At 46.2% G+C, this 27,080-nt stretch overlaps 1 protein-coding gene across 1 annotated transcript in view; it reads right to left on the reverse strand.

Moving 5' to 3' along the window:
* The window catches only part of SLC39A11 (solute carrier family 39 member 11), a gene marked incomplete in the record, with an annotated part of 234,009 nt that overhangs the window by 70,858 nt on the left and 136,071 nt on the right, over nucleotides 1-27,080 (reverse strand). Inside the window, 1 exon segment of the mRNA XM_077458678.1 lies at nucleotides 23,755-23,881. Within this exon segment, the coding sequence (XP_077314804.1) occupies nucleotides 23,755-23,881 (127 nt within the window).

Below are 27,080 nucleotides of genomic sequence, written 5' to 3' on the forward strand. Positions count from 1 at the left end.
CATAGTAAACACAGTTACAGTTCAGTGATGGACACGGGATTGATTGGCAAAGATCGCTCACCGTGTTCATTCAAGTAAAGGAAGGGGCTGTTGAATAGAACATATTTATCAGCCCATTGCGCTCAATCCTGAAAGACCCCTCTGTGTGTGTCTGCAGCGGCTGTAGGGGAGGGGGGCCCAGGACAGCAGGGGGTTGGGGGAACAGATAGCGATCCCTCTGCAGTGCAGCAGGAAGGACAAAAAAAGGAGGAGAAACTGGTAGCGCTGCAGGGAGAGGCACAAGAGTTGGCAGTACCAGCCTGCCCTCCTGCTCGGCAGGTGCCCTAGCACCCCTTTGGAAGTGATGGGGCCCGGGCCCAGTACAGGAGGGCTGAATTTACTGCTGACCTTCCCTCTCAGCAGATGCCCAGGTCCCTCCTTTTGAGCTGATAGGGCCCGGGCCCAGTACAAGAGGGCTGAATGTACTGCTGGCCCTCCTGCTCGGCAGGTGTTCTGGCCCCCCTTTTGAACTGATGGGGCCCGGACCCAGTACAGGAGGGCTGAAAGTACTGCTGGCCCTCCTGCTCGGCGGGTGTTCTGGCCCCCACTTTTGAACTGATGGGGCCTGGGCCCAGTACAAGAGGGATGAATATACCGCCTTATCAGCACCCCTGCTCAGACCTGAGCTGTGAATGGGGGAACGTTGGTCACCAAGCTGTAAAGTGCCCAATATCAAAAGGCACCCATACAATGTAGACGGCAAGTGTCTCTTCTTCTATGGAAAGGATTACAGATCCACAGGGTGCGGATAAGATTACAGAAGAGCTCTGTGAAATGACTATGATGTCATCATCAGTGAAGTTCTTTAAATGAACCCCTCCCCCCCGCCGGCGCTATGTCTAAAGAATGCCAGGAGAGTCTGAAAAGGTCCATTCCACAATGAATAGGTTTTGTTACCATGGGATTCATATAACCATCGATCCAACCTGCATTGTGCTCCTTTCTATAGAGGCAAGAATGCTTCTCATAATTCAGATACCTTACAGGAGAACAGCATGGGGTCTGTAAATGAGTGTGTGTGCTATATACAGACTCGACCCACCCCCCCATCAACACTTATGGATGGAGGGATGAATGCAAGGGAGAGCGGGATGGATGGGTGGAGGAAGGGATGGATAAATGGTGGGATGAATGCAAGGGAGAGAGGGATGGATGGGTGGAGGAAGGGATGGATAAATGGTGGGATAGATAGAGGATGGATGGATGGATGGAGGGGGGAGAGTAGGGCGAGAGGATGGATGGAGAAATGGAGATACAGACTCAACCCATCCCCATCAACACTTATATATGGATGGATGGAGGAACAGATGGTTGCAAGGGAGAGAAGAATGGATGGGTGGATGGAGGGGTGAATACAAGGGAGGGTTGGGTGGATAAGAGATGGATTGATGGATGAATGGATGAGAGGGAGAGATGAATGGATGAGAGGGAGAGATGAATGGATGAGAGGGAGAGATGAATGGATGAGAGGGAGAGATGAATGGATGAGAGGGAGAGATGGATGAGAGGGAGAGATGAATGAGAGGGAGAGATGAATGGATGAGATTGAGAGATGAATGGATGAGAGGGAGAGATGGATAGATGGGTGGAGGAAGGGATGTATGGATGGATGTATGGAGGAGAGGGAGAGATGGATGGATGAACGAACTTCCGAACGGATAGATAGATGAATGAGAGGAAGAAATGGATCAAAGGGATTGGGGGGGTTGAATGCAAAGGAAAGATGATATAAAACAATGTAGCAGCGCTAATAAAAGTGAAAAAGATTATTGAGTAAGTTCAAAACAATTTGATGTGTCCGAAATGAACAATTGAATGTGACTAGGAAGAATAATGAAGACACAGTCCAAAAGGGCACAAATGTGAGTGCTGACCAAAACCCCTCTTACCGACAGTGCACCACCACCACACGAAACACGCGTAGGGAGGTGGACGTACTGACGTCATCGCGCTTCTCAGTGACAGGTGTTCGCTTGCTGGCCATCCGTTTTTACATGTTTGTTTTTATCCTTTACAATGCAAGTGTACTACTTTTATTACATTAAATCGTATTGTGGTACAGTCTGCACTATGGAGTTCTCTCCTTTATTTTCTGGGCAATATTTTCACTAACCCCTGGTGGCTGACGCTCGATCTTTGAGCCAATCTTTGGAGTGTGGTCCAGGTTTCCCTCTGCTGGTGGTGTGACAACAACTTCCTTGTGGAAAGGGCCCTAGCTGGGTATTAGCCGCGGGCTCGCTTATAGTTTGCCTCTGGTAAGCGCATATATCTATGTGGTGGTGGTGGCGGTGGTGCACTGTCAAGAGGCGTTTTAGTCAGCACTCACACATGTGCCCTTTTGGACGGTGTCTTCACTATTCATCCTAGTGGCATTCAATTGTTCATTTCAGACATTGAATTGTTTTGGACTTATTCAGTAATCTTTTTTGCTTTTATTAGCGCTGCTACATTGTTTTATTGTATTTGTTCTATGTGTATCTCACAGTTTTAGCAGTTGCTCTTCTATTTATTATTCACCTAGGCACTTTAGCGTGGTATTTTTTCCTTTTTGCAAAGGAAAAATAGATGGATTGGTGGCAGAAGAGATGGATTGAAGAGGGGGAGAGATGGGTGGGTGAAGAAAGGGATGGATGGACAGACAGATGGATGGATGAATGGATGGCCCGGTGAATCAGAGGAAGAGATGGATGAATGGATGAGAAGACTGGATTAACAAATGGATGGATCAATGGGAGGGAGAGATGGGTGAATGGAAGATATTGATGGACGGATGGATGGGAGAAATGGATGAATAGTCGAGATGGATGGATAGATGAGAGGGAGAGATTGATGGATGGACGGATGGACAAATGGATGGATGGGAGAGATGGATGAGTGGCTGAGAAGGATGGATAGATGAGAGGGAGAGATAGATGAATGGAAGAGATTGATGGAGGGATGGATGGGAGAAATGGATGAATGGTCGAGATGGATGGATAGATGAGAGGGAGAGATTGATGGATGGACGGATGGACAAATGGATGGGAGAGATGGATGAGTGGCAGAGAAGGATGGACAGATGCGAGGGAGAGAGGAATGAATGAAAAAAGGAAGGATGGATGGACAGAAAGATGGACAAATGGATGGATGAGAAGAAAAGATGGACTGACGAGAGGGAGAAATGGATGACTGGATGGGTGGATAGAGGGAGGGATGCAAGGATAGATGGATGGATAGATAGATTATAAAAAAAAAAAAAAGAAAAAGAAGGAGAGGAGATAGAGGTGAGGGATAGATGGGGGGGGGGGGGGGGGTTGAGATAAATGGATGCGATGGATGAAGGAGTGATACGAGGAATGAGATGATTGGATGAGATGGATGAATGAGTAGAAGGATAGATCTAGATCTAGCCAGTCAGGTATATTACAAGCATATTTGTTGCCAGAGAATGTGCGCTCACAGGAGCAGATGGATGACTTCTCAATATTCTGCCGATTCTTCCTTGTCCACTGTGGTGTCTGGAGATGTTCTGTATCTGCCATGTTATAGACTCGACCCACACTCACCAACACACTTGCAACAATCAACTACATACAGACAAACAGGACAAGATAGATGGACATAATGAGCTAGAAAGATAGATAGAATTGGATAAATAGATAATCACTGTAGTCAACTGATTAGACGGCATGGATGATTTCCTGGGCTATATTGGCAGCAAATCCTCTAATGCATGGGTGCTCAACCTTGGGCCCTCCCTCTTTTGTCAAACTACAAGTCCCATGAGACATTGCAAGCCTGATACAAGTTACAAGCATGACTCCCAAAGGCAGGGGCATGATGGGACTTATAGTTCTGTAACAGCGGAAGGGCCACAGATTGAGGACCCATTCTCTAAATGTCTACCTAAAAACTTGCTTTGCGTTTGCACCATAACAGTTTTGGTTTAGACTAATTTATCAAACTCCGTGATCTCACTATATGCCCTTTGGGGAGGCATTTGCAAAACTTTCTAGCCAAGACAGTATAGATCAGAGATGGCAAACCTTGGCACCCCAGATGTTTTGGAACTACATTTTCCATGATGCTCATACGCTCTGCAGTGTAGTTGAGCATCATTGGAAATAAAGTTCCAAAACATCTGTGGTGCCAAGGTTTGCCATCACTGGTATAGATGGTAAATACAAGGTTATGCAAAGCTAAAGCTGGCGACACGTATCAAAAGCCATTGACCCCCCAAATTCACCCTCAGTAGCATGGATAGAGGAATGTCAGCTGCCAGCTAATCAGCAGCGCTTGGATCCAAACATTGTTTGCCTGAGTGTTTTCAACCCGGATTCTTCTACAAAAAAGTTGACTTCTGTTGTGGGTACCAATTGGCTGCTGGAGTCAGTTGGCCTTGGGGTCCATGAATTTGCCACCCACAGCTCTATCTTCAGCCTAGTCAGTGGGAATTGGTCCAAATTCGGGCAAAGTATGTCCAACTCATGGACCTTAAGGCCAACTGACTGGTTGCTCCAGCACCCAATTTTTTCTTGGCGGTTAGAAGTGGAGAGAGTCTCGCGGTTCCCCACATTAAGACCAATCATTTTACAAGACACTGAAAGGTGGGGGCGGGGTAAACAGGTGGCGGTTGACTGTGAAGAAGGTAAGGATCAGCAGCAAAGGTGAAGGGGTATAATGAAAAATTTGTAGTTTGGCTCCAAATTGGCAAAGCACAGCTTCACTTTAAGCCGTAGATCAAAACGAATTTCCTCCCTCGGAGATGTCAGAGCTCCAGCATCAACAACAAACACTCAAACACTCCTCGCAAGACCTCCTCCGCCGCAGTTTGTATAATTCCCCCCGGTATGTGCCAAAGTTCTGATCACACCCCTTGCAAAATAACAAAACCTACAGCCTCAAAGGGAATCCATCACCCTGAAATGTTTAAAGATTAATCTGCTCTGACACAGCGCCGTATGCTGTGCTCGGAGGATATCAGCCTCCTCGAGGTGCCTCCATGCATACAAATAAATATAGGTTTTGTTTAAGCAGGCCTTGGTTTTAATGGCCTCACTTTTTTTTTTTGTTTCATGCAATTACAAAATTAACTTCTAAGCAGTATAAAGAGCACTTTAATTATATAAGTGATTAAAGTATGCCCATTGTGAAGAAATATGAGAGCTGTCAGTGCCATCTTTTATATAAATGTGTCAGTTTCCTGGCTATCATGCTGACCCTCAGCTTCATAGAGCCGCGGATAAGAGTAAGAATTTAATTTGGGATTTTTCACTTCACTTGGCTTTTATGTATTTATTGTTGGTTAAATTGCAAAGAATGTAACAAGAGGAGCTGGAAGACATCCAGGAGGGAAATTATGGCATTGAGATACCGAAGATTCTGCACACCAAACAACTTTCACCCTGTCCTTGGGTGTAAGTCATAGACTATTGATTAAGCCGCGGAGTTGGGGCAAAACATGTTAGGAAGGCGTGACTTAGGAAGAGTCAAGGCATAGGCAGTTCCTCACTATACTATACCGTCAGTTTTTTCGGGAAAGAACACTGGCCCCCCTTTCCCATCAGAGGGGCAGTTAGTACTTCCTGAATGTAATCAGACAGGAGCGATGGGAGTGGTGGTTGAGCCCTTGTGTCCAGGGCTCTCCCTAAGCTCTCAGAGCTCCTTCCTGGTGGGGGTGTCCTGGTCTGGCTGCGGGCCAAGGTTGGAAGAAAGCCCATGGTGTATGCGCCCCTGGAGTGGGAGTCCAGGGGTGCCGTAGGATCACTGTGAATGAGGGTCACTTTGATTTATGGCACCATGGTCACTGCACCGTACCACACTTTTCTCTCATCTGCCTCCTGGGCCGGGCCTTTTGGCTGGAACCGGAGGAATTTTTGATTGCTGGACAGAGGGCTTGGTCATTGTTTAACACAATGACCACTTTTCACTCTCCTCTCCACTTCCTTCTCCCTCACTTTCTTTTATTTAAGCCCTTGTTTGTCTCTTTTTGTATTTTTATATTTGTACACATTTTTTTCACGTGTGACTGGTAGCGTATAGGTCCTCGGGCCTGCCCTGAAAGTCTTGGTTGGGGGTGGCATGGCCTTCTGGCATGGTTTTCCCTCTCTCATGGGGTATACCTCGGGTGGAGCCCCACCAAGTACTTGGGTGGGTTTGTTTCGGCAGACCCTCCAGAGAAAGGGGTCAGCCTGGTTTTCGGACAGATGTACCAAGTGTAAAGTACCCCAGTCCCTGTCTGGAGCCCAACGCCATGGGGGATCAAGGCAAGGTCCTCTGATTTTTTTTTTTTTTTTTTTAAATAAAATTTTATTGAAAAAGGCATAGAACAAATTGTACATAATACAAAGGCGAAAGTTTTCTCATTGAAATATAAGGATCGAGTGAAAACAATCATACAGCTTATGGTTTGGTAGTAACTAAACAGTGTGTACATGGCTTAAGGGAAGACTAACCATTCTCCCCGGAGAAGGGGAAGCTTCAACTGGATGGATCTGGAGGTCAGAAGGTAACCTGGTGTGTTGTATAAAAGCGAGCTACAGGATAAAATAAAGTATATACTGAATATGAAATAAAATAAATATGAAATAAAATAACCGTGGGGGGGGGGGAGCAGGAAGGGGGGGGGGGGGGACTGGTCAGTAGCAGGTGCAGTTCATTGCATAATGGGGGGGGGGAGGGGGGGGAGGTGCTGCACAGATCCCGGCTGTCCATGGAGGTGAAGAGTCCCTGTGTGGGGGGAGAGAGAGAGTCAGGAGCACAGAGACCCGCTTGGTACAGTTTCAGGTTGCAGCGATTATCGCCGTTGGCGCGTGTCCCTTATGGATGAAGGAGTGGTCCTCAAGGTGGGCTCGTTCCTGTGGGGTGAGTTTAGATGCCATATAGAAGCCCCATCTGTTGTGAAAGCGTAGTTTGGCTTTGGCGTTGAGAAAGCTAGTATTCAATTTGTCCCGGAAGAGGAGATGCATAAGTTCTCTGTCTACTTGTGGAACAGAGGGTTTGGTCGTGGTTGTCCAGTTGGCTAGGATGGTTCTCCTAGCGAGTAACAAGCAGAGCAAGGCCCACTCCTTGCCCAGAGGTGTGGGGGTAGCCGACCAGGGGAGTAGTTTGGGGTCCCAATACCCGAAGATAAGGAGTAGCGGGTCCTTGGGGAGTTTCAGGAGTGTTATCTTAAAAATAAAAGCCAAAATTCCATCCCAGAATGAGGAGATGACCAGGCATGACCAATAGCGGTGGGTAAGGGAGGGTCTTGGATGCTGGCAAAGAGGGCACAAAGAAGCAGCAGATTGACACGTAGGTGAGGAATGTAGAAAAGGTATGTGTGCTCGATGTACAATTTTTAGTTGGGTTTCCCTCCAAGTTTCATTTGGTACCAAATTATAGACTGTTTGGAGTCCGTGTAGGATATTATCCACAATATCGGTACTTGGGAAATCTTTGGCCCAGTTAGAGACCGAGGAAGATTCCAGAGAGGGTGTAGTATTCAGTAGTAGAGGTTTGTAAATATCAGAGATGCCATAAGAGTCTTTGTGGAGAAGTACTTCGATGAAAGAGGATTGGAATCTTGCATGTTCCGCTCTGCAAGTTTTCTGCAAGAAGCTGAGGCATTGGCCATGGTGAAAGGCGGATGAATCCGGTAAGGAGAACTTGATAGCTAGCCGGTGGAAGGGAAGTGCTCGACCAGAGTCTGGGTCACATAAGGAGAAGAAGGTGACGAGGCCCTGTTGACGCCATGTTTCATAGGGTTGGCGGTCCAACCCCGGGGTAAAGTGCGGGTTGCCTTGTATCGGGAGATGTCTAGAAATGAAGGGGGACAGCTTAAGGCTCTTCCGTGTTTCTCTCCAGGCAATAGCCGTGTCCCTCAGTAAAAGGTTGTGTTGCAATGACGGATCTAATTGTTTCCATTTGCAATGGAGAAGAGCAGCTAGGGAGTAAGGATGGGTCATTGCAGCTTCCAGTGGGTAGTTAGAGCAGCGGGATTTTTGGGATATCCAGTCTAGACCTACCCTCAAAAGACATGCTAGGTTATACATTCTAAGATTGGGAAGGCTAATACCCCCTTCGCTCCTGGGAAGGTGAAGTTTAGAGAAGGCTATGCGGGGTCTTTTGCCTCGCCACAGGAATTTAGAGATTGCTGAGTTTAAAAGTTTTGTATCCTTATGTCTAAGGAGTAAGGGTATCGTCTGAAGGGGATACAGGAGGCGTGCAAAGCTGACCATTTTTACCAGGTGACACCTTCCCAAGAGCGAAAGAGGCAGATCCATCCAGTTGTCTAATTCCTGTATAAGTTTGGCAAAAAGGGGGGGGGGGGGTAGTTCAGGTGGTAGAGAGATGAGGGGAGCCTCCCTATCTTAATGCCCAAGTACGTGATATGGGTTTTGGCTACTTTGAAAATGGAGTGGTTTGCCCATGTCGGGGGTGGAAGGGATCCCAGGGGGGGTATTTCGCTCTTGGAGTAATTAATGCGCAGTCCCGAGCACTGTCTGAAACGGTCAAATAAGAGTTTAATCGTGGGCATGTCTGTTGAAGGGTTGGCGGAGAATATGAAGACATCGTCAGCAAAGAGGGAGGTTCTTAATTCGTGTGACCCGATTTCGATCCCGTGTAGCGGAGCTTTATATGTCAGGTATCTGGATAGTGGCTCCAAGGCCAGATTAAAGAGGAGTGGGGATAAGGGGCAACCTTGTCTGGTTCCCTTATGTAGTCGGAACTCATCCGAAAGGAGGCCAGCGGCCACCAGTCTGGCTGCAGGGGATGTGTACATGGAACTGATCAGGTGTAGAAATGGTCCGGTGAAGCCCATATCTCCCAGTACCATGGACAGCCATTCAAAGTTGACATTGTCAAAAGCCTTTTCGGCATCTAGGGTGATAATGGCTAGATTGCTGGTAGGGTGACATCTGGCATGTTCTAGTGCCATCATCACCTTCCTGATATTAATAGTTGCCGTTCTGCCCTTGACAAAACCTGACTGGGCGGAGTGGATCAGGGAGGGGATGATGTCAGCCAGTCTATTAGCTATTATTTTGGAAAGAATTTTGACATCAAGGTTTAGAAGCGAGATGGGTCTATATGACCCGGGCTCTTGTGGGTCCTTACCCTTTTTTTCTAACAACTTAATAATTGCTTGGTTACCGGACGGGAGATAGGGGCCACCAGACCATATATGTTGGTAGACATCGGCCAGGGTCGGGGTTAGAAGTGCATTTAAAGATTTATAAAACTCGCCTGATAGGCCATCCGGGCCTGGGGCTTTGGAGGAAGCTAGTGTACGAATCGTATCGGATATCTCCGAGGGGGAAATGGGGGCGTTTAACGAATCGAGTTGTGCGGGAGATACTCGGGTCAATTGTACTTCGTCGAGGAAGTCGCGAGCAGTGGGTCGGTCAATAGGGTCCGCCGCATAGAGGGAGGAATAAAAGCGGAGCATCGCCGCATTGATGCCCTTTGGAGTAGTCGCGACTGTGCCATCGGGGTCGCGTAGCGACGATATGACCGTGGGGCGGTAGGTTCCCTTGCATAGTCTGGCAAGAAGCTTGCCAGCCTTGTTGCCAAATTTGTGTAGAGTGGCGTCGAAGTGGGCATGTTTAGTGTTTTCCAAGGTTTCGGCCCAAGTGTCAAATGACTGCTTGGCTGTATGCCAGGCCTCGCGATTTTCGGGGGAGTTTACGGCATAGAGTGCTCGTTCGGCCTGATGTAGTCTGGAACTGGAGGCTTTGTATTGAGACTGGGCGTGTTTCTTGAATGAGGAGGCGTAAGAGATAATGCGTCCCCTAAGGAACGCCTTACCTGCGTCCCAAAACAAGTGTGGGTTGTCAGCATGTATTGCGTTCGTCTGTGAATATGATGCCCATTCTTTCGTCATGAAAGCTTGAAAATCTGCGTTGTGCTGCAAATAGGAGGGGAAACGCCAAATTTTGGGATTGGGGTGTATGTCGGGGGTCTCTAGAGTCACTGATATCGGAGCATGATCTGATATGGCTATATCATGGATTTCCGCTGTCGGAAGGAAGGGGATTAAGTCATTAGAACTAAAAAAATAATCTATCCTTGAAAAGACATTGTGGGGATAAGAGTAAAAGGAAAATTCTCGGTCGGTCGGGTGGTGTAGTCGCCAAATGTCATGCAGGTGAAGGGATTCCATAGTCATTGCCAGGCTCGTGGGAATAGTAGCAGTCGAACAGAGTATGGGGCGTAATGATGAGGATTTGTCATCTACCGGGTGGGTAACGGAATTAAAGTCGCCCCCCACCAGATGCGGGAGGTGGGGGAAGCGCAGGAGCCAACTAGTCAATGCGCTGAAAAAAGGTTTTGTGGGGCTATTGGGGGCATAGACGTTCGTAATAGCAAGTTCCTTGGTCCCTATGAGAGCCCTGATCGTGAGGAGTCTACCCTGTTGGTCTGTGTCCGTAGATAGGATCTTACAAGGAAGATTCTTATTAATAAGAATAAGAACCCCTGCTTTCCGGCCCACGGCCTCAGAACCTACCACCTCACCCACCCAGAGCTTCCTCATCCGAACAAAGTCGGATGAGGAGAGATGGGTTTCTTGTAGCAACGCTACGTCTGTTTTGAGTCTCTTGAGGTGTCGCAGTATCTTCATACGTTTGTTGGGGGAACGAAGCCCTTTAACGTTCCACGAGACTACTTGTAGCATGGTGGAGCGTTAAAAGCAGTAACAGTGCGGATTAGTAGTACCATGTAGTAGGGAGGACCTGGGGCATATAGTAGCAGGAGCTTTGCTCCAGATAGGGCTGGGGCAGCCCCTGATAAGGTAGCAGCAAGGAAGAGTAGTTTAAGGAAAAGTGCAGCTGTGGGAATAAGTAGAAGGAAGGGGCGGGGGAGGGAGCGGCAAATATACCAAACATAATAACAAAAAAAATAAGAACAACTCACTGTGAACTTCACTTTTTTCCGCATGGGGGTCACTGTGTAGACCAGCTCCCAGAACCAGGTCTCCGAACTGACATAAAGATGGCTGCCCTTAAAAGAAGTAGCATGGCATGCCGTCAACCCAGGCAAGGATCAGAACGAAGTGAGATGGTCTGCACAGAAGAACCCACGGGGGGAACAAGTGAGAATAACCTGAGAGAAAATATAAACACAAACATTGAGGAAAACAGTTATAATAGGATAATAAAAGAACAACCAGATGCCGAAGGCATATGGGGCATGGTAAAAGACATAAGTTCAGTCAATGCAGCGTATGGGGCCAGTCACGGCCCTGGTCAAATATTACCTGAGGAGCGCATGTATAGCGCAGGTGGCCCAGGAGGGGATTGATTCATGTAGAAGCCACTTCTACCATGAGAAAACGGGTGGTAGGTGAAGCTTCGTCCCTAAAAGGGGGGGAAGACAAAAGGGCGACAAGGTCCTGGGGTTCATCAACGTGGGTTGAGAGCGTGAGGAGCTGGACCTGAGGCCCTGAAGCGCTTGGGGGAATCCTTCCGTGGGCTCCTCTGGTCAAGGGCTCTATTGACTGGGGCCGCTTTGGGAGCCGGGCTGAGTGGAGGGCCCGAGCGTAGCGATTTCAGAAAACGTGATGCATCGTCCGGGTCTTGAAAAGAGAGCTGTTCTCCGTTGGGTGCTTTGATCCGTAAAATTGCCGGAAATGCCAAAGTGAATTTCATCTGCCGTTGAAATAGTTCCGTACAGATATGTTGAAAGGCCTTCCGTTTTTTGGAAACATCCACTGAATAGTCAGCAAAGATCAGGATTTTGACCCCGTCGATCTGAAGTGATCTGGACTGACGATACTGCTGCAGAATGGAGGCTTTGTCTGAATAATTCAGGTATTTGGCAATGATCGGACGCGGGGACTTGCGATCAGAGTTGGGCGCCCCCACACGATGTGCTCGTTCCACGACGAAGGGTCCCCCCAGGCCCAGAGCCTCCGGGATGCGGCTTGCACACAGGTCTGATAGGGCGGATTGGTGGAGCGACTCGGGGATACCTACAAAACGCAGGTTGCTCCTCCTGGACCTGTTCTCGAGGTCATCGAGCTTTTCCAAGATATATTTGTTAGTTCTGTCCTGAGCTTGTTCCAAGGACTGCGTTTGGTATAATTCTTCCTCTAAAGTAGAGATGCGATTTTCAGCCTCATTGAGTCTGGATGCATGTTCCCCGAGTTGGGCTTGAAATTTATGCATGCCTTGGGTGACAGCTTTCTCAACAGAGGCAGCTATCATGGGGGAGAGGAGAGCAGCAACAGCTTGTGCCAGAAGCTCTGTCTGTGGATCCTGCAGCGGTGGGGATGGCAAATGATGCAGCATGGTCGCAGGCGCCACAGGCCCAGGTACATGTGTGGAGGTTGGAGATTGTATGGAAGAGGGTGCCTTGGAGGTTGTTTGGCCTTGTGCTGGGTCTCCTACCTCCATAGCTGGCGCTGGCTCCTCCGGGTAGGCCGTGCAGGCCGGAGCGGTGACCGGAGCGGTGTAGGCCGAAGCCGGGGCCTCGATTTGCGGCGTGGCCTGCCGCGCGGTGGCGGCCGCGTACGAACGCGGCCCGGTTTTTTCCACGAACCGGTCCATCCTGGAGCTGGTAGCGTGGGGAAATTAGCTGGCCGGTGGATCGGGCGAAATCGCCGGGTTTGGAGCAGATTTATAGGCCGGTCTGCGGGAGCTGTGAGAGGGGACAGCTACTCCATGCGGCGTCGGAACCGGAAGTCCAATACTGGTCCTCTGATTTTAGAGGGCTTGTGTTTCACTCTTTATGAGTGTGCATATTTTTTGGACATCAGGTGAAGTTTTTGAGTGTGTTTCACATACTATGGGCTTTAAAAAAAAAAAAAAAAGCAGTGGCTCACTGGAGTGGCCACATTCATCACTTAGAGCGTCGCTCCAAGCTAAAACAGGTCACACCGAGATATTGCTGTTAGAGTGTCAAAGATGTACTCAGCTTTCTAGGTTCCACCTGTTACTAAAACATGGGTGGACCCTTTAGGTCCACCTAAAATCCCAATTTCTGCCTTTCACTGCCAAGATCCTATTCACTCTTGGGCAGCTCATGCATCAAACTGAGAATTATTTTAATGAAACAAACAAGTAACACTTTATGTCTAAAAGTATGTGGAACACCCCCGCCCCCCCCCCAAAAAAAACATTACATTTACAGGTTTCGATTGAAAAGTGCTCTTAATGCTACTGCATAAATACATTTTAGACAATTGTGCTCTTCCAACCTTGTGGCATGACGTTTGGTATTATGAGGGCTGGCATTAGATCTCAGTTTGCTTGGGACGGATTCGGCTGGCGGACAGAAGCACCTAATCGGGGTGCACAACCAGTTCTGTCACAGCAACAGTTCAGGGGAAAACCTTTTCCTGTATACAAAGCCAGCTTCATAAAGGTATGGTTTGACCAGTTGGTGTGAAGTAACTCGAATGTCCTGTACAGAGCCCTGACCTAAACACTACTGAATGCCTTTAAGAGGCGAAATGGAATGCTAATTTTGAGCGAAGTCTTCTCATCCAACATCAGTTCCTGGACCAAAAAAACGCTCTTATGGCTGAGTAGGCAAGGGCAGTAAAAACTTCACATTAATTCCAAAGCTGCTCATTAGAGTTGAGGTCAGGGCTCTGTGCAAGACACTCACTTTCCTCTATAACAGGGGTGCTCAACCTGTGGTTTTCCAGCTGTTGCGGAACTACAAGTCCCATGAGGCATAGCAAGACTCCGACAGCCACAAGCATGACACCCAGAGGCAGAGGCATGATGGGACTTGTAGTTTTGCAACAGCTGGAGAGCCACAGGTTGAGCACCCCTGCTCTATAACCTCAAACCTACTAAACACCTTTGAGATGAGAAGACCTAATCCCAAAGGTGTCTTGTAGGGTTAAGGGCAAGTACTGATGTTAGCTAAGACGACCTGAACCCAAAGATCTACCAAAAGTTGGGTTGAGGTCAGGGCTCTGCGCAGGTCACTCAAGTTCCTCCACACCAAACTGGTCACACCATCTCTTAATGGAACTGGCTTTGTACACAGGGGGACAGTCATGCTGGAACAGAAAAAGGGTTTCCCCAAACTGTTACCACAAGGTTGGAAGAGCACAATGGTCTACAATGTCTTAAAGTTCAAATGGTTCCAGTGACGGGTCCTAGAAATACTTCATCATACAAAGACATCGAACACAACTGTGCTCTACCAACCTTGGGGTAACAGTTTGGTGAAGACCCTTTTCTGTCCCAGCAAGACTGTACCCCTGTGTACAAAGCCAGCTCCATAAAGACATGGTGTGACCAGTATGGTGTGGAGGAACTCCAGTGTCCTGTACAAAGCCCTGACCTCAACCCTACTAAACACACTTGGGATGAATTGGAACACCAATAGTGAGCCAAGTCATCTCATACAACATCGGGGCTGACCTCACAAATGGGTACAGATTCCAACAGAAACTCCAAATTCTTGTGGAAAGTCTTCTCAAAAGAGTGGACCACATTATAACCGCAAAAGGAGAGGGAGCATAGATGTGTCTATGGGGCTTTCTACGTCCAACGCAAAAACATAGTAGTAAGTTGATTGGTTTCTGGGCAACATGGCCCTACCAAGTGTATGACGATGTTTGGGATTTTAGGATGTGCACTCCATTGGCAGTAGGGAGTGAAACTTTTAATGCACTCATTGAATGCATTTAGGCAAGAAAACTTGTTACTACTGTAAAAAGTAGAAACATAAAAGGTCATCTCAGTTGCAAGGCTTTTACACGCTCCGTAAGATGGACAGACTCCCAGCGCCAAACAATGACTCATCTCTTCCTCATGAAGTGTTGGAGAGTCTAAAATTGATGGTATCGATAAAATGCTCAGTGGTGTGATTACCTCCCACTCTCAGCATTACTTTGTTTTCTGCCAAGGCATCAAAACATGTCCTGTATGTCCATATTGGAGAGAAAAGCAGCAAAAATATGGGGCTAAAATAGCCAATAGACTAAATGAAATTTCTTGAGTTAGCATCACTTTATGAAAGCCGTTCTCAAAGGTAATGTATAGATGTCTGTACATACGTTTTTATTATTATTATGTTCAGAACTAAATATTGTGAGGGGTTAGCTCGGCAGCGGGTGTGTGTGACCCCCTGGATGGGTTCACAACACAAAATCAGGCACAGCAGACAGCGTTGTAAGTGGAAAAAACAAAAGGTGCGGTTTATTCATGCTACATGCAGTAAAAAATATAACAGCCAAAACAAAAGAAAAACATGAAAATAAATCCTGGTCAGCTTGACCTCTGATTACACACTTAGTTTCCCTGTCTAACAACTGAGTGCAGCCTTGTGCTGCACCAGTCCCTGTCTCTGTTGTAGAGGTTTGCCACACAGGCGTTAACTCACCGCACAGAACAGGTGTCACACTCCCCAGTCTATACAACACAAAACTGGTTCCAGGGTGGAGCATCTCCCTAAGCATGCTGGGGTTTTTTGTAGAGGTCTTAATGAGCCCACTTACTTCAGCTGGGCTCATTAACTCTTCCCCTCTAGTTGTACAAGTCTGCATAAAGCCTGAATCTAGGGCATACATATTTCCCATCCTGGATACAACCAGGCGACTTTAACTGCGTGCTGCCACAATATTAAAAAAAAAAGAAAAAAAAAAAAACAACAACATTTAAAGTATACCACCACTCTCCTCATATGAAGCTGCCACTTCGGACTCCCTTAAACTGGCTTTGTTCTCTGAAGAGCGATCCGTGTTAGTATTGAACAAGGTAAGGGCTGATATTTCCAATTATCAGGGGCTGAGCTACAGGTACCTGAACACTCAGATGTGAACCAGGACACTTTAAAAGTATGGGATTTAGGTTGTGGAGCAAACAGCTACAAAACTCTCATGTGCAAATGGGAAATGAAAGTGTATCTGTCCGCTCCTTCAATACGGCCAAACTGGAGGTGGCCTACAAGGTCCTCTTCCACTGGTACTGGATCCCAGCCCGTATTGCTGTCAGAAACCATGAACCAGACCGAGACAGAAGTACAATAAATCAAACTTGTTCATTAATAAAAAATAAAAAGGTAACTAGTGTAAGCGTAGTCAAAGCATAGCCAGAATCCTGTAACCGGATTGAGTAATCAGCCAGGCCAGAGTTCAATAACCAGATCGGGTAATCAGCCAGGCCAGAAGTCAGGGATCCAAATGGAGGAACAGCAAGCAGGATAAGGAGCCAGAAGGGATGTCAGCAAGCCAGTCTTTAAACAGGAACGCAGGAGATTCTTTCTTGTGATGTGACCAAGGCGAAGGCAGAGGTGAAGTGAGCTGGACAGCCTTAAGTAGGCAGGTCAGACGACCAGGATCAGGAACAGCTGGGTAACTGTGGAGAGAGATAAGAGCTGGCAATTAGCCAACAGCTGAGAAGCCAGCCCAGAGAAGGAAGGGCTAAGCCAGCCCTGACAATTGCCAAATCGGATCCATCACAAAGTGACAGATGTTTCCAGGGAAGAGGCCAGCAAGGAGATGAAATCCATATTTGGTGGTCCTGCTCCCGCCTAGTGGGATTCTGGTCGAGGGTCTTTAGACTCTTATACACTCTCTTTCATATACCTATCCACAAGGATGCCAAATTAACAATGCTTCATCGTCCGATCCCAGGCCTTTTTTTCCTACCAACAGAAATTGCCCACCTACTTATTTATTGCCGCCAAGTGCATGATTTCCAGGGCCTAGAAAAAGCCTGCTGTTTCGTTTGCTGAGGTGAAGACCATCTTGACGACCCTCATGATCAATGAAAAGATGACCAGTATCCTCCATGACTTCCACGATAAATTTCTTAAGGTGTGGTCCTATGTTCATCTGACCAGCTTGGGCTTTCCCACCTAATTTCCATCCATTTCCCTGCCTGGGGAAACTCTCTCCACTCGTTTCTCCTCCATCTCTCTTTTTTTTTTATCCCCCCGCCCTTTTCTCCTCTCTTCCTGTGTGACCGTGCTCCCAGTTTTATCCCCTTTTGTTCGGTTTAAGTTTTGTTTGTCCCCCCTTTTTATTGCTCTTGTCCACTCCCTGCACCCATCCTAGCCCCTGGAGCAAGGGTCCAGGGACTCTGTGTTGTCCCCCAGCTCAGAGGTCATTGTAGTCCAGAACAGTAGACTTATAGGAGAGTTCGGTTTGTGGCTTTCTGCAGCTCTATGTCATGCTTACTGTTTATTTCCTCTCTGTGGGAATTCTGTGGTTGTAACTGTCAATATACCTCAATAAAAATATTGTACCAGAAAGTGTACATGTCCTATGTCCACACAGATCAAAACAACAAGTTGACTTTAATGTAGTCCACCCCAGCGGCATACATTGAACTTATGCTGTTCTTATGTTCCTCCAATACTATGGTCACCCATGGGGAATGAAAGGAAATCCTTGTGTCAACTATGAGTTGCCAGAGTTGTAGGTTTTTCCAGGCTATGGATTTCACGTAGTGTAGGACAGCGCTGACTGTCCCAGTGCGGTCACAGGGAGTAGGACCTCTAGACCCGAAAAGTACCAGAAATTGCCATCAGCTCCTGGTGGTGAACGGAGCCCCACAACAGGCAAAGCACAGATTTGCATTAGATAAAAATAAAAATGGCAAGGAGAGGAGAAGAGGATTGATCGGTGATGCTTAGATATAAATCTTATTTTCACACCATACACAGGGAGAAGATCCTAGGCTTGGATACAGATCTCCTTATTAGCTGGTAAGTGGCAGAAGGTTGGAGCACGCTATGGGGTTCTGCCGCCAAGAGATGAAACAAGGTGGTCCAGATGCTCCACCAGCATTCTACCCTCAATATACTGGCTAGCTACTAGCTCGGAGGATATTGGAAACGGAGACAGCTCCCTTTATACTGCCAATACACCCTCGGGCAGGATGAAACACAGCTCTGCTCCACATTATGACATGTTAAAGAGGCACCATCTCCCAAATAAGGCAATGATACAATTTTGTCATCAGTAAGCTCTTTTTTTTTTAATGCGGTATAGAGGTTTCTAAATCAAGCCATGGTTTAAAGAGTTTTGTTGGAGAAAGGAAGAGTGAAAACCCATTGGTTTACTTTTTGTCGATTCCCCTTAAACTTCCTGTTCTGTAGACACAGCAGAAAGTGAGAGGAAATCTCTACAAAGTGTGGAGAAATCAAAAAAACAAAAAAAACAAACAGTCACTGGACCAGGTATTATGATTGGAAGACGTCTACTGGTTACAACTGTGTCATTTTGGATTTCCCATCACTTACTATCTCGGTGACCCCGGGAGTGTAGAGATGTCACGGCACCTCCGATAGTACGGCGGTTGGTCATAGCTGTTGCAGCTTTGTGTAGCCTCTTCCTGTGCAGGATTAGATCACTGCAATAGTGAGCCAGCCAGCAATAGCTCACTATTAGAATAGAGCTATTGCTGCAAAGTGCAAATGTGGGGGATCTGGAAATATATATATGTAAAATATACAAAAAAATTACTAATACATTACAGTAACAACCTTTTTGGATGTCTTGCATTCGCTGCTATAGTGACCAATTACTGCCAGCCAGCAATATATCACTGTTAGAGGTGATACATGTACTGTATTAGGACTACCATGTTCACAGGGTGACAACACTGTAGTGATTTTACTACAGAACGATTAGAATTGTCACCCTGGTAAAGGAACTGAAAAAATAACAGATGTTTCTAAGGCCGCGTACACACGGACGGACTGTCTGACGGACTTGGTCCGCTGAAACGTGTTCAGCGGACAGTCCGCTCGTGTGTGGGCTTCAGCTGACTTTTTCAGCGGACAGTCTGGCGGACTAAGTCTTTTGGAATTTCCGTAATATTGTCCGCTCGTGAGTAGGCAAGTTGGACGGACTAAGTATGGCGCATGCTCAGAAAGGATTTACACGGCCGAAGGTTGCATTGCAGTGTATTGGACGTCGTTTTTCTAGTCCCGTCGTACGTGCTGTACACGTCATCGCGCAAGCTTTCAGCGGACTGTCTGTTCATCGCGTGTGGTCAAGTCCGTTCATTCAAAAGTAGGACGGACTGTCTGTCGGATTGTCTGACGGACTTAGTTGGCCAGACAGTCCGCCCGTGTGTACGCGGCCTAACAGGTCACCTAGTAATTAAGCTGTGCTACAGGGAGCACTCAGAAAACAAAAACAGCTATGTAAGGTATGGCTAGGTTCACACTAGTGCGGGTCGGGAAACAGTGCATAGTCGCGCACGTTCCTGACCCACACAGAAATGCACTGCTCTTTAGAGCTGCACAATTAATCGTTAAAAAAAAAAAAATAAATAAAAAAAATTGTGATCTCAATTCACCCCCCCAGATCTCTATTGCAGAGTTTGCCAATTCTTTCAAATAGAGAGACATATCTGCTCACTCAGCTTTCAAAAAAGAATAAACATCTGGGCAGTCTGCCAAGTTTTTAACATGAAACATTGTAACGAATTATTCCTTCTTAGATCAAAGGGATCAACTTCTGTGTGTAAAGAACAAATCCAGGCAGTCTGCCAAGTTTTTAACATGTAAATGCAGGAAGATTAACCACTTAAAGTCTAAAGCCGCGTACACACGGGCGGATTGTATGGCCTACTTAGTCCGTCATACAATCCGACGGACAGTCCGTCATACTTTCGAATGAACGGACTTGACCACACACGGATGCACAAACAGTCCGTCGAAAGCTTGCGCGATGACGTGTACAGCACGTACGACGGGACTAGAAATAGGAAGTCCAATACACAGCAATGCAACCTTCCGCCGCGTAAATCCTTTCTGAGCATGCGCCATTCTTAGTCCGTCGAACTAGCCTACTCACGAGCGGATTGTCCGCTGAAACCAAAGTATGACGGACAGTATTAAGGAAATTCCGAAATACTTAGTACGCCAGACTGCACGCTGAAAAAGTCCGCTGAAGCCCACACACGAGCGGACTGTCCGCTGAAATGTGTTTCGACGGACTAAGTTGGCCATACAGTCCGCCCGTGTGTACGCGGCTTAAATCTTTTTCTGACACTTGTTTCTAGTTAAAATCAATATTTTTTTGCTAGAAAATTACTTGGAACCCGCAAACATTATATATATTTTAGCAGAGGCCCTAAGGAATAAAATGTCAATTGCTGCAATATTTTGTCACACTGTATTTGCCCAGCGGTCTTTCAAATGCATTTTTTTGGGAAAGAATACACTTCAATGAATATAAAAAAAAAAAAGAACAGTAAAGTTATCCTGATTTTTTTTTTTTTGGTTCAATGTGAAAGATGATGTTACGCCGTGAGAATCGTGATCTATGCTCTAAGCAAAAAAATTGTGATTCTTATTTTAGCCAGAATCGTGCAGCACTACTGTTCTTCAGCAGAATTAATGGCACCCTCACGCACTGGCATATGCATACATGTTCGCACGCCAAACAATGTATATCAAGGGTAGGGCTGTCCATTGAAATCAATGGGTTGACCTACAGGAAACCTGCACGCACAAACCTAAATATTACGAACCTGCGACATATGTATCACTTTTTATTTTGCCCATAATTCCACTTTACATGACAGAAAGCTACAACGCAACTGAAAGAAAAACCTTGTAACAATATCCTTTTCCACTAGCATTATAAGGAACATAGATTTTTATTATAAACTGATCTATAAAGCCACAACCTGACTTCCTATAGTATCCATCTGCTGACGCTCTACCTGCTGGGAGCCCCCAGGAGCCCCCCCCATTGGTTATTCATAGGTGATAAATCTCCCCGTGACCCCACTTAACTAACATCTCGTTCAGATCTGCTGCCGAGCCTTCAGGAAAATAAATCACAGGAAGAATTGATCTTTGTGGGAGTGAGAGCCCAGAGCGGCAGAAACCATCAGAGGTAGCACCGGTTTGACCCCGTGTAACCCAACGCACCGGAATTTCAGTTTATAAGCTGTTCACCATGTATGTATTGATGTTTCTACATCGCAGCAAGGGTCAGACCAATCACGGTTCATTGGCGAGCTTCTACAGAGATCCGAAAAAATAGAAAATAGAAAAAAAGAGGAAAGGGTTGAAGAATTTCCACACTGTACAACAGCCAAACCTTTTAAAGGGGAAGACCAGTCTAATTGTTTTGTTTTCAACATGCATTTGGAGTAGATCAAGGTAAAGCAAATCTGTCAGCCACTTCGCACTTGGGCCATCCAGTTTTTTTCCACCTTCTGTGTGCCCCTCTGATACTGGTTTCATTCTGAACGAAGGACTATCCTTCCCCAATTAAGGCATAAGCAAGTCCCAACCACTGGCAAACTACCTATACAGAAAAGGCACTGCAGTAGCCAATGAAGGAGTTCTCATTAGGCTATGTTCATACCTTTGCATGTTGGGTGGGCCTGATATATTGTGCGCTTTCCCTGTATGCAGAAAAACGCATTGACCTTTCCCGACATGCGGAGAAACACGTTGTCCCTTCCTGACATACAGAAAAACGAGTTGCCCTTTAGCAGGCCTGCAGCAGTGCCATTGATTGTTAATGGCACCACCACGGATCTGCAAAGGCGTATGAAAACCGTGTGGTACATTTTTTAAAGGAATCAGGGCCTTCTTTTCCACTTATCCCAAACATAGGGCAGCCCATTAAAATGAATGGGCTATCCTACACATGGGGTGAGAAAACAGACCCATGCTTGTAGGTGTGAACCAAGCCTTACGTTATAAATTAAAGCCAAACTTGGTTTAGGTTGGAGTGGTCAAGAGTTAGAGCCCATGTGAGGTTTTTACGGCTGACTGTTGCCCCCTTGGGAAGGATTCACCCTATTTGTCCTGGCGACTACTGGATGTTACAACTGTCACCAGAACAGGAGGTCATATGAACATCCTACAATGGGGGCATCTGTTTTGGGGACAACCATCTAAGAAGGCAATTCCCTTCACTTTGGGAGATTTTCTAACTTCCCATAACACCTCTGGCAGAGGAGGTGAAGGGAATTTCCCCAATAGTACACTGACACTGGAACAGAAGGTTATAGGAATAAAAGACAATGGGGGAATCTGTTCTGGGGACATCAATCTAAGAAGGTGATTCCCTTAACTTTGGGAGATTTCCTCACTTCCTATTATGCCTCTGGCACAGGAAGTAAAGGGGAATTACTTCAATGGTACCAAGATACTGGAACAGGAGGTTATAGGAATATACTCCAATGCAGGAATATGTTCTGGGGACAACCATCTAAGAAGGCAATGCTCTTCACTTTGGGAGATTTCCTAACTTCCCATAAAACCTCTGGCAGAGGAAGGGAGGAGAAATTTCCCCAATGGTACACTGACACTAGAACAAGGAGCCATAGAAATATCCTCCAATGAGGGGAATCTGTTCTGGGGACAACCATCGAAGAAGGAAATTTCCCTCACTTTGAGAGAACTCCTCACTTCCTGTTGCTTCTCTGGCACAGGAAGTGAAGGGAAATTTCCCTATTGGTGCACAGACACAAGAACAGAAGCGAATGAGAATATACTCCACTGGGGGAATTTGTTTTGGGGACAACCATCTAAGAAGGCAATGGTCCTCACTTTGGGAGATTTCCTCACTTCCTATTGCGCCTCTGACACGAGAAGTAAAGGGAAATTTTGACAACGGTACACAGACACCAGAAAGGGGTTCATAGGAATATCCTCCAATGGGGGCATCTGTTCTGGGGACAACCATCTAAGAAGGCAATTCCCCTCACATTGAAAGATTTCCTTGCTTCCTATTGAGCCTCTGGCACAGGAACTAAAGGGAAATGTCCCCAATGTTACACAGACACCGGTACAGGGGGCCATAGGAATATCCTCCAATGGGGGTCATCTCTTCTGAGAACAACCATCTAAGAAGGCAATTCCCCTCACTTTGGGAGATTTCCTCACTTTCTATTGAGCCTCTGGCACAGGAAGTAAAAAGGGAAATGTCCCCAATGTTACACAGATACTGGAACAGGGGTTATAGGATTATACTTAATGAGGGGATCCGTTTTAGGGACAACCGTCTAAGAAGGCAATGCCCCTCACTTTGGGAGATTTCCTCACTTCCTATTGCGCCTCTGGCATAGTAAGTGAAGGGAAAATTCCCCAATCACACACAGACAACCAGGTTTTAATCCTTTCCTACTCTACTCAAAACAACAAAAACAAACATTTTGGCTATGCACACACTTTAGGGGGTAAATCATTGCATTAGTACAGGCGGTCCCACAACTTATAAACGACTGTACCTGTTCTGACTTGCATACAAATTAAAGTGAAGAATAAACCTACAGACCCCATCTTGTTTGCAACTTGGGGACTGCCTGTAGTAGGCTTTTGGGATTGAAAATTTATTTTTTTGATCAATAAATTGTACTGCGAAAACATGTGGAGCTATTTTTTTTTTTTTTTTTTAGGGAGAATGGGATTCCCCTTTAAAACTCAGAGTTCAGCTCTAGCTTAACTTGCTAGTACAGTGTGGAGAAACTGGAAACACATTACCAAAGCAGTAAAGAAAGTTCATATTAAATTCCCATTCACATGGCCAATGATTGACAAATTCATGTCGTTATTCCACCATCAGTCACCAGCCCCTGGACGTCTTCTGCACCGGCCGGATCGGTGAGTCAGCCTCATCTGAGCAAGAAGTGCAAACACAGAACAGATTGCCGCTGACATCACGGCCTATTCACAGCCACTTAGAAAGCATTTACTTAAGGGACAAGATGGCTCGAAGTGACAGGAGATGACCGGGGAACTGGCTTCTGACACAGCCCAACTATAGGGGGTGGTCATGCGTGGTATATGACAACATAGGATGCTTGCCTTTGTGAGAGACGCCTCTACCTATTCGGATACTGAGTTCTCGATCTCCGTACGATGATCCTTCGTCTTTCTCCTTTGGCGGTCTGAAGTCGTAACCGACGGCAGAGAACGGGTCGTCAATCATGCCCTGCAAGACAGTATAGCATGCCCTTCAATGGGGAGGAAAATAAAAAACACAGATTCATAATAATAATAATAAACACTCTGAAACTTAAGAAGTGTGGCCTTTTTTTTTCCTTTTTTTTGGCAGAATCATACAGTACTTACCTAGGTGGATGCAGTATAGGTCCCCTGCCAACTCTAACGTGGAGAACCAAGCGATCAGATACTGTTGATCGCTTAGTTTTCACAGCTCCTTGAGCAAAGAGCTGGCGACTGTCAGTCACCGCTCTCTGCTCTGCCCTCTTCTCTCTCACTGAAGCGCTGGGCTATGGAGGGGGCGAGAACGGCTGGCTCGGGCTCTCAGCGGCTTGCTGGGAGACTGAGCAAGGTGTCAGTCCAAGTATGTGGGCAGATCCTGACTTTATTGTCCTGATCTTACCCGAGCCTGGACCGGCTCTGTGACGTCAGCCAGCTGTCTGCTGAAAATGGATGACAGAAGTGCAGAACGAACAGCACTCCTGCGACCCACAGGAGTAGTACAGGCAAACAAGCTTTCTCTGTACAGTAAAATCTTGGATTGCAAGCATAATTCGTTCCGGAAACGTGCTTGTAATCCAAAAGCACTTGTATATCAAAGCAAATTTCCCCATAAGAAAATAATGGAAACTCAGAGGATTCATTCCATAACCATTTATTCATGAATTCATTAGTTTAAAGTCCATATAAAAAGCTTATAGCAATGTGACAAGGTTGCGTAACCATAAAATGTCCATCCACAAATGGAAGCCTCCGCAAGGGGATTAGAAGCAAAATTGTTATATGGGTGGTGGATTAAATGGAGAAGGAGTAGACTTGTTATATGGGTGGTGGATTAAACGAATAAGGAGTAGACTTGTTATATGGGTGGTGGATAAAATGGAGAAGGAGTAGGCTTGTTATATGGGTGTTGGATTAAATGGAGAAGGAGTAGGCTTGTTATATGGGTGGTGGATTAAACGAAGAAGGAGTAGACTTGTTATATGGGTGGTGGATTAAACGGAGAAGGAGTAGACTTGTTATATGGGTGGTGGATAAAATGGAGAAGGAGTAGGCTTGTTATATGGGTGTTGGATTAAATGGAGAAGGAGTAGGCTTGTTATATGGGTGGTGGATTAAACGAAGAAGGAGTAGACTTGTTATATGGGTGGTGGATTAAACGGAGAAGGAGTAGACTTGTTATATGGGTGGTGGATAAAATGGAGAAGGAGTAGGCTTGTTATATGGGTGTTGGATTAAATGGAGAAGGAGTAGGCTTGTTATATGGGTGGTGGATTAAACGAAGAAGGAGTAGACTTGTTATATGGGTGGTGGATTAAACGGAGAAGGAGTAGACTTGTTATATGGGTGGTGGATTAAATGGAGCAAGAATAGACTTGTTATATGGGTGGTGGATGAAATGGACAAGGAGTAGACTTGTTATATGGGTGGTGGATTAAATGGAGGAAGATTAGACTTGTTATATGGGTGGTGGATTCAATTGAGAAGGAGTAGACTTGTTATATGGGAAATGGATTAAATGGAGCAAGAGTAGGCTTGTTATATGGGTGGTGGATTAAATGGAGCAAGAATAGACTTGTTATATGGGTGGTGGATGACATGGAGAAGGAGTAGACTTGTTATATGGGTGGTGGATAAAATGGAGCAAGAGTAGACTCTTTATTTGGATGGTGTAGCCCATTATTTGGTTGTTGAATTATAGAAGAGCAAGAGTAGATTTGTTATTTGGATGGTGGATTACAGTAGAACAAGAGTGGACTGCAGGGCCTTGGCACCCACCAAAATTCCAACCCCTTTATGGGGGGTCCATCAATAGGCAGATGAGCAACCTCAAGTGAGTTGGGGGGTTAGGAAGCTTCCCAATGTTAAGACTTGCTTAACAGCACCTCGCTAATATTCTTGGAGCTGTTCAGAAGGTCTGCTGTAACAAACAGAAAATAACTCCTGCAAACAGGCAAATCTGGCAACAGGAATAGAAATCTACGGGTTTGATTTAAATGAAGAATTACCTTTCTAAAGTTGACATACACCCGCTAATGTATTCTGTAGTTTAGCGCTTTATTTGTATGCAGATGGTAAGGCCGAGCGGTACGAGGAGGAGGGAGTGGAGGTTTTGGGATAGCGGGGATGAGTGCGAATTGGAAAAAGGCAGCAACTCAGATGTCATCAACCGATAGCGCGCTCTTCCACCTTAATGTATTTTTACTGCGTCTGCTCGCAGAATGACACTTAATACACTGACGGTATAATTTCCAGGTTATGGCTCGCGTGCGGTTTTGAACAGCGGTTCCTGAGCATCACAGTAATGAGTCCGTAGTGTCATATACCATACATCAACTGCAGCAATGGGCCAAAGTACATTAGGAGTTTATTTATTCATTCTCAGCCACAGCTGGCTTGCTTGAGCCACGCCGACTTTGCTGAGGAAGGGGCTGCAATTGTTTGCCATGATGAAAATATTCTTTCTTATTACTTAATGGTACATGCGTACGCTCGAAGACTTACATTTAAAGCTTAAAGCGGATCTTCGCTCTCTCAATCAATATTGACTATTTTTAATCCTTATGCTGCTAGCATTAGTACATAGAGAGGAAGTACACTCACCGGAAACTTTATTTTATATACCTAGCTAGTAGCGGGTTGGATCCCCTTTTGCCTTCATTCTTCATGGCATAGATACAAGAAGGTGTTGGAAACATTTCTCAGAGATTTTGCTCCATAGTGACATGATAACATCACACAGTTGCTGCAGATTTGTTGGCTGCACATCCATCATGGATATTTCCCGTTCCACCACATCCCAAAGGTGCTCTATTGGATGAGATATGGTGAGTGTGGAGGCCATTGGAGGACAGGGACCTCATTGTCCAGTGGTGAGATGGTTGGAGCTTTGTGACATGGTGCATTATCCTGCTGGAAGGGGCCATCAGAAGATGGCGACACTGCAGTCATAAAGGGATGGGCATGGTCAGCAACAATATTCAGGTAGGCTTTGGTGATTAAACCATGCTGAATTGGTACTAAGGGGCCCAAAGTGTGCCAAGAAAATATCCCCCCCACACCATTACACCCCCACCACCAGCCTGATCCGGTGATACCCCATCCCACACATCATTACACCCCCACCACCAGCCTAAACCAGTGATACAAGGCAGGATGTATCCATGCTTTCATGATGTCTTTTGCCA

The sequence above is a fragment of the Lithobates pipiens genome, unplaced genomic scaffold (genome assembly GCF_037356315.1).
Source record: "Lithobates pipiens isolate NorthernLeopardFrog02 unplaced genomic scaffold, aLitPip1_a1.2 Scaffold_28, whole genome shotgun sequence".
NCBI lineage: Eukaryota > Metazoa > Chordata > Amphibia > Anura > Ranidae > Lithobates > Lithobates pipiens.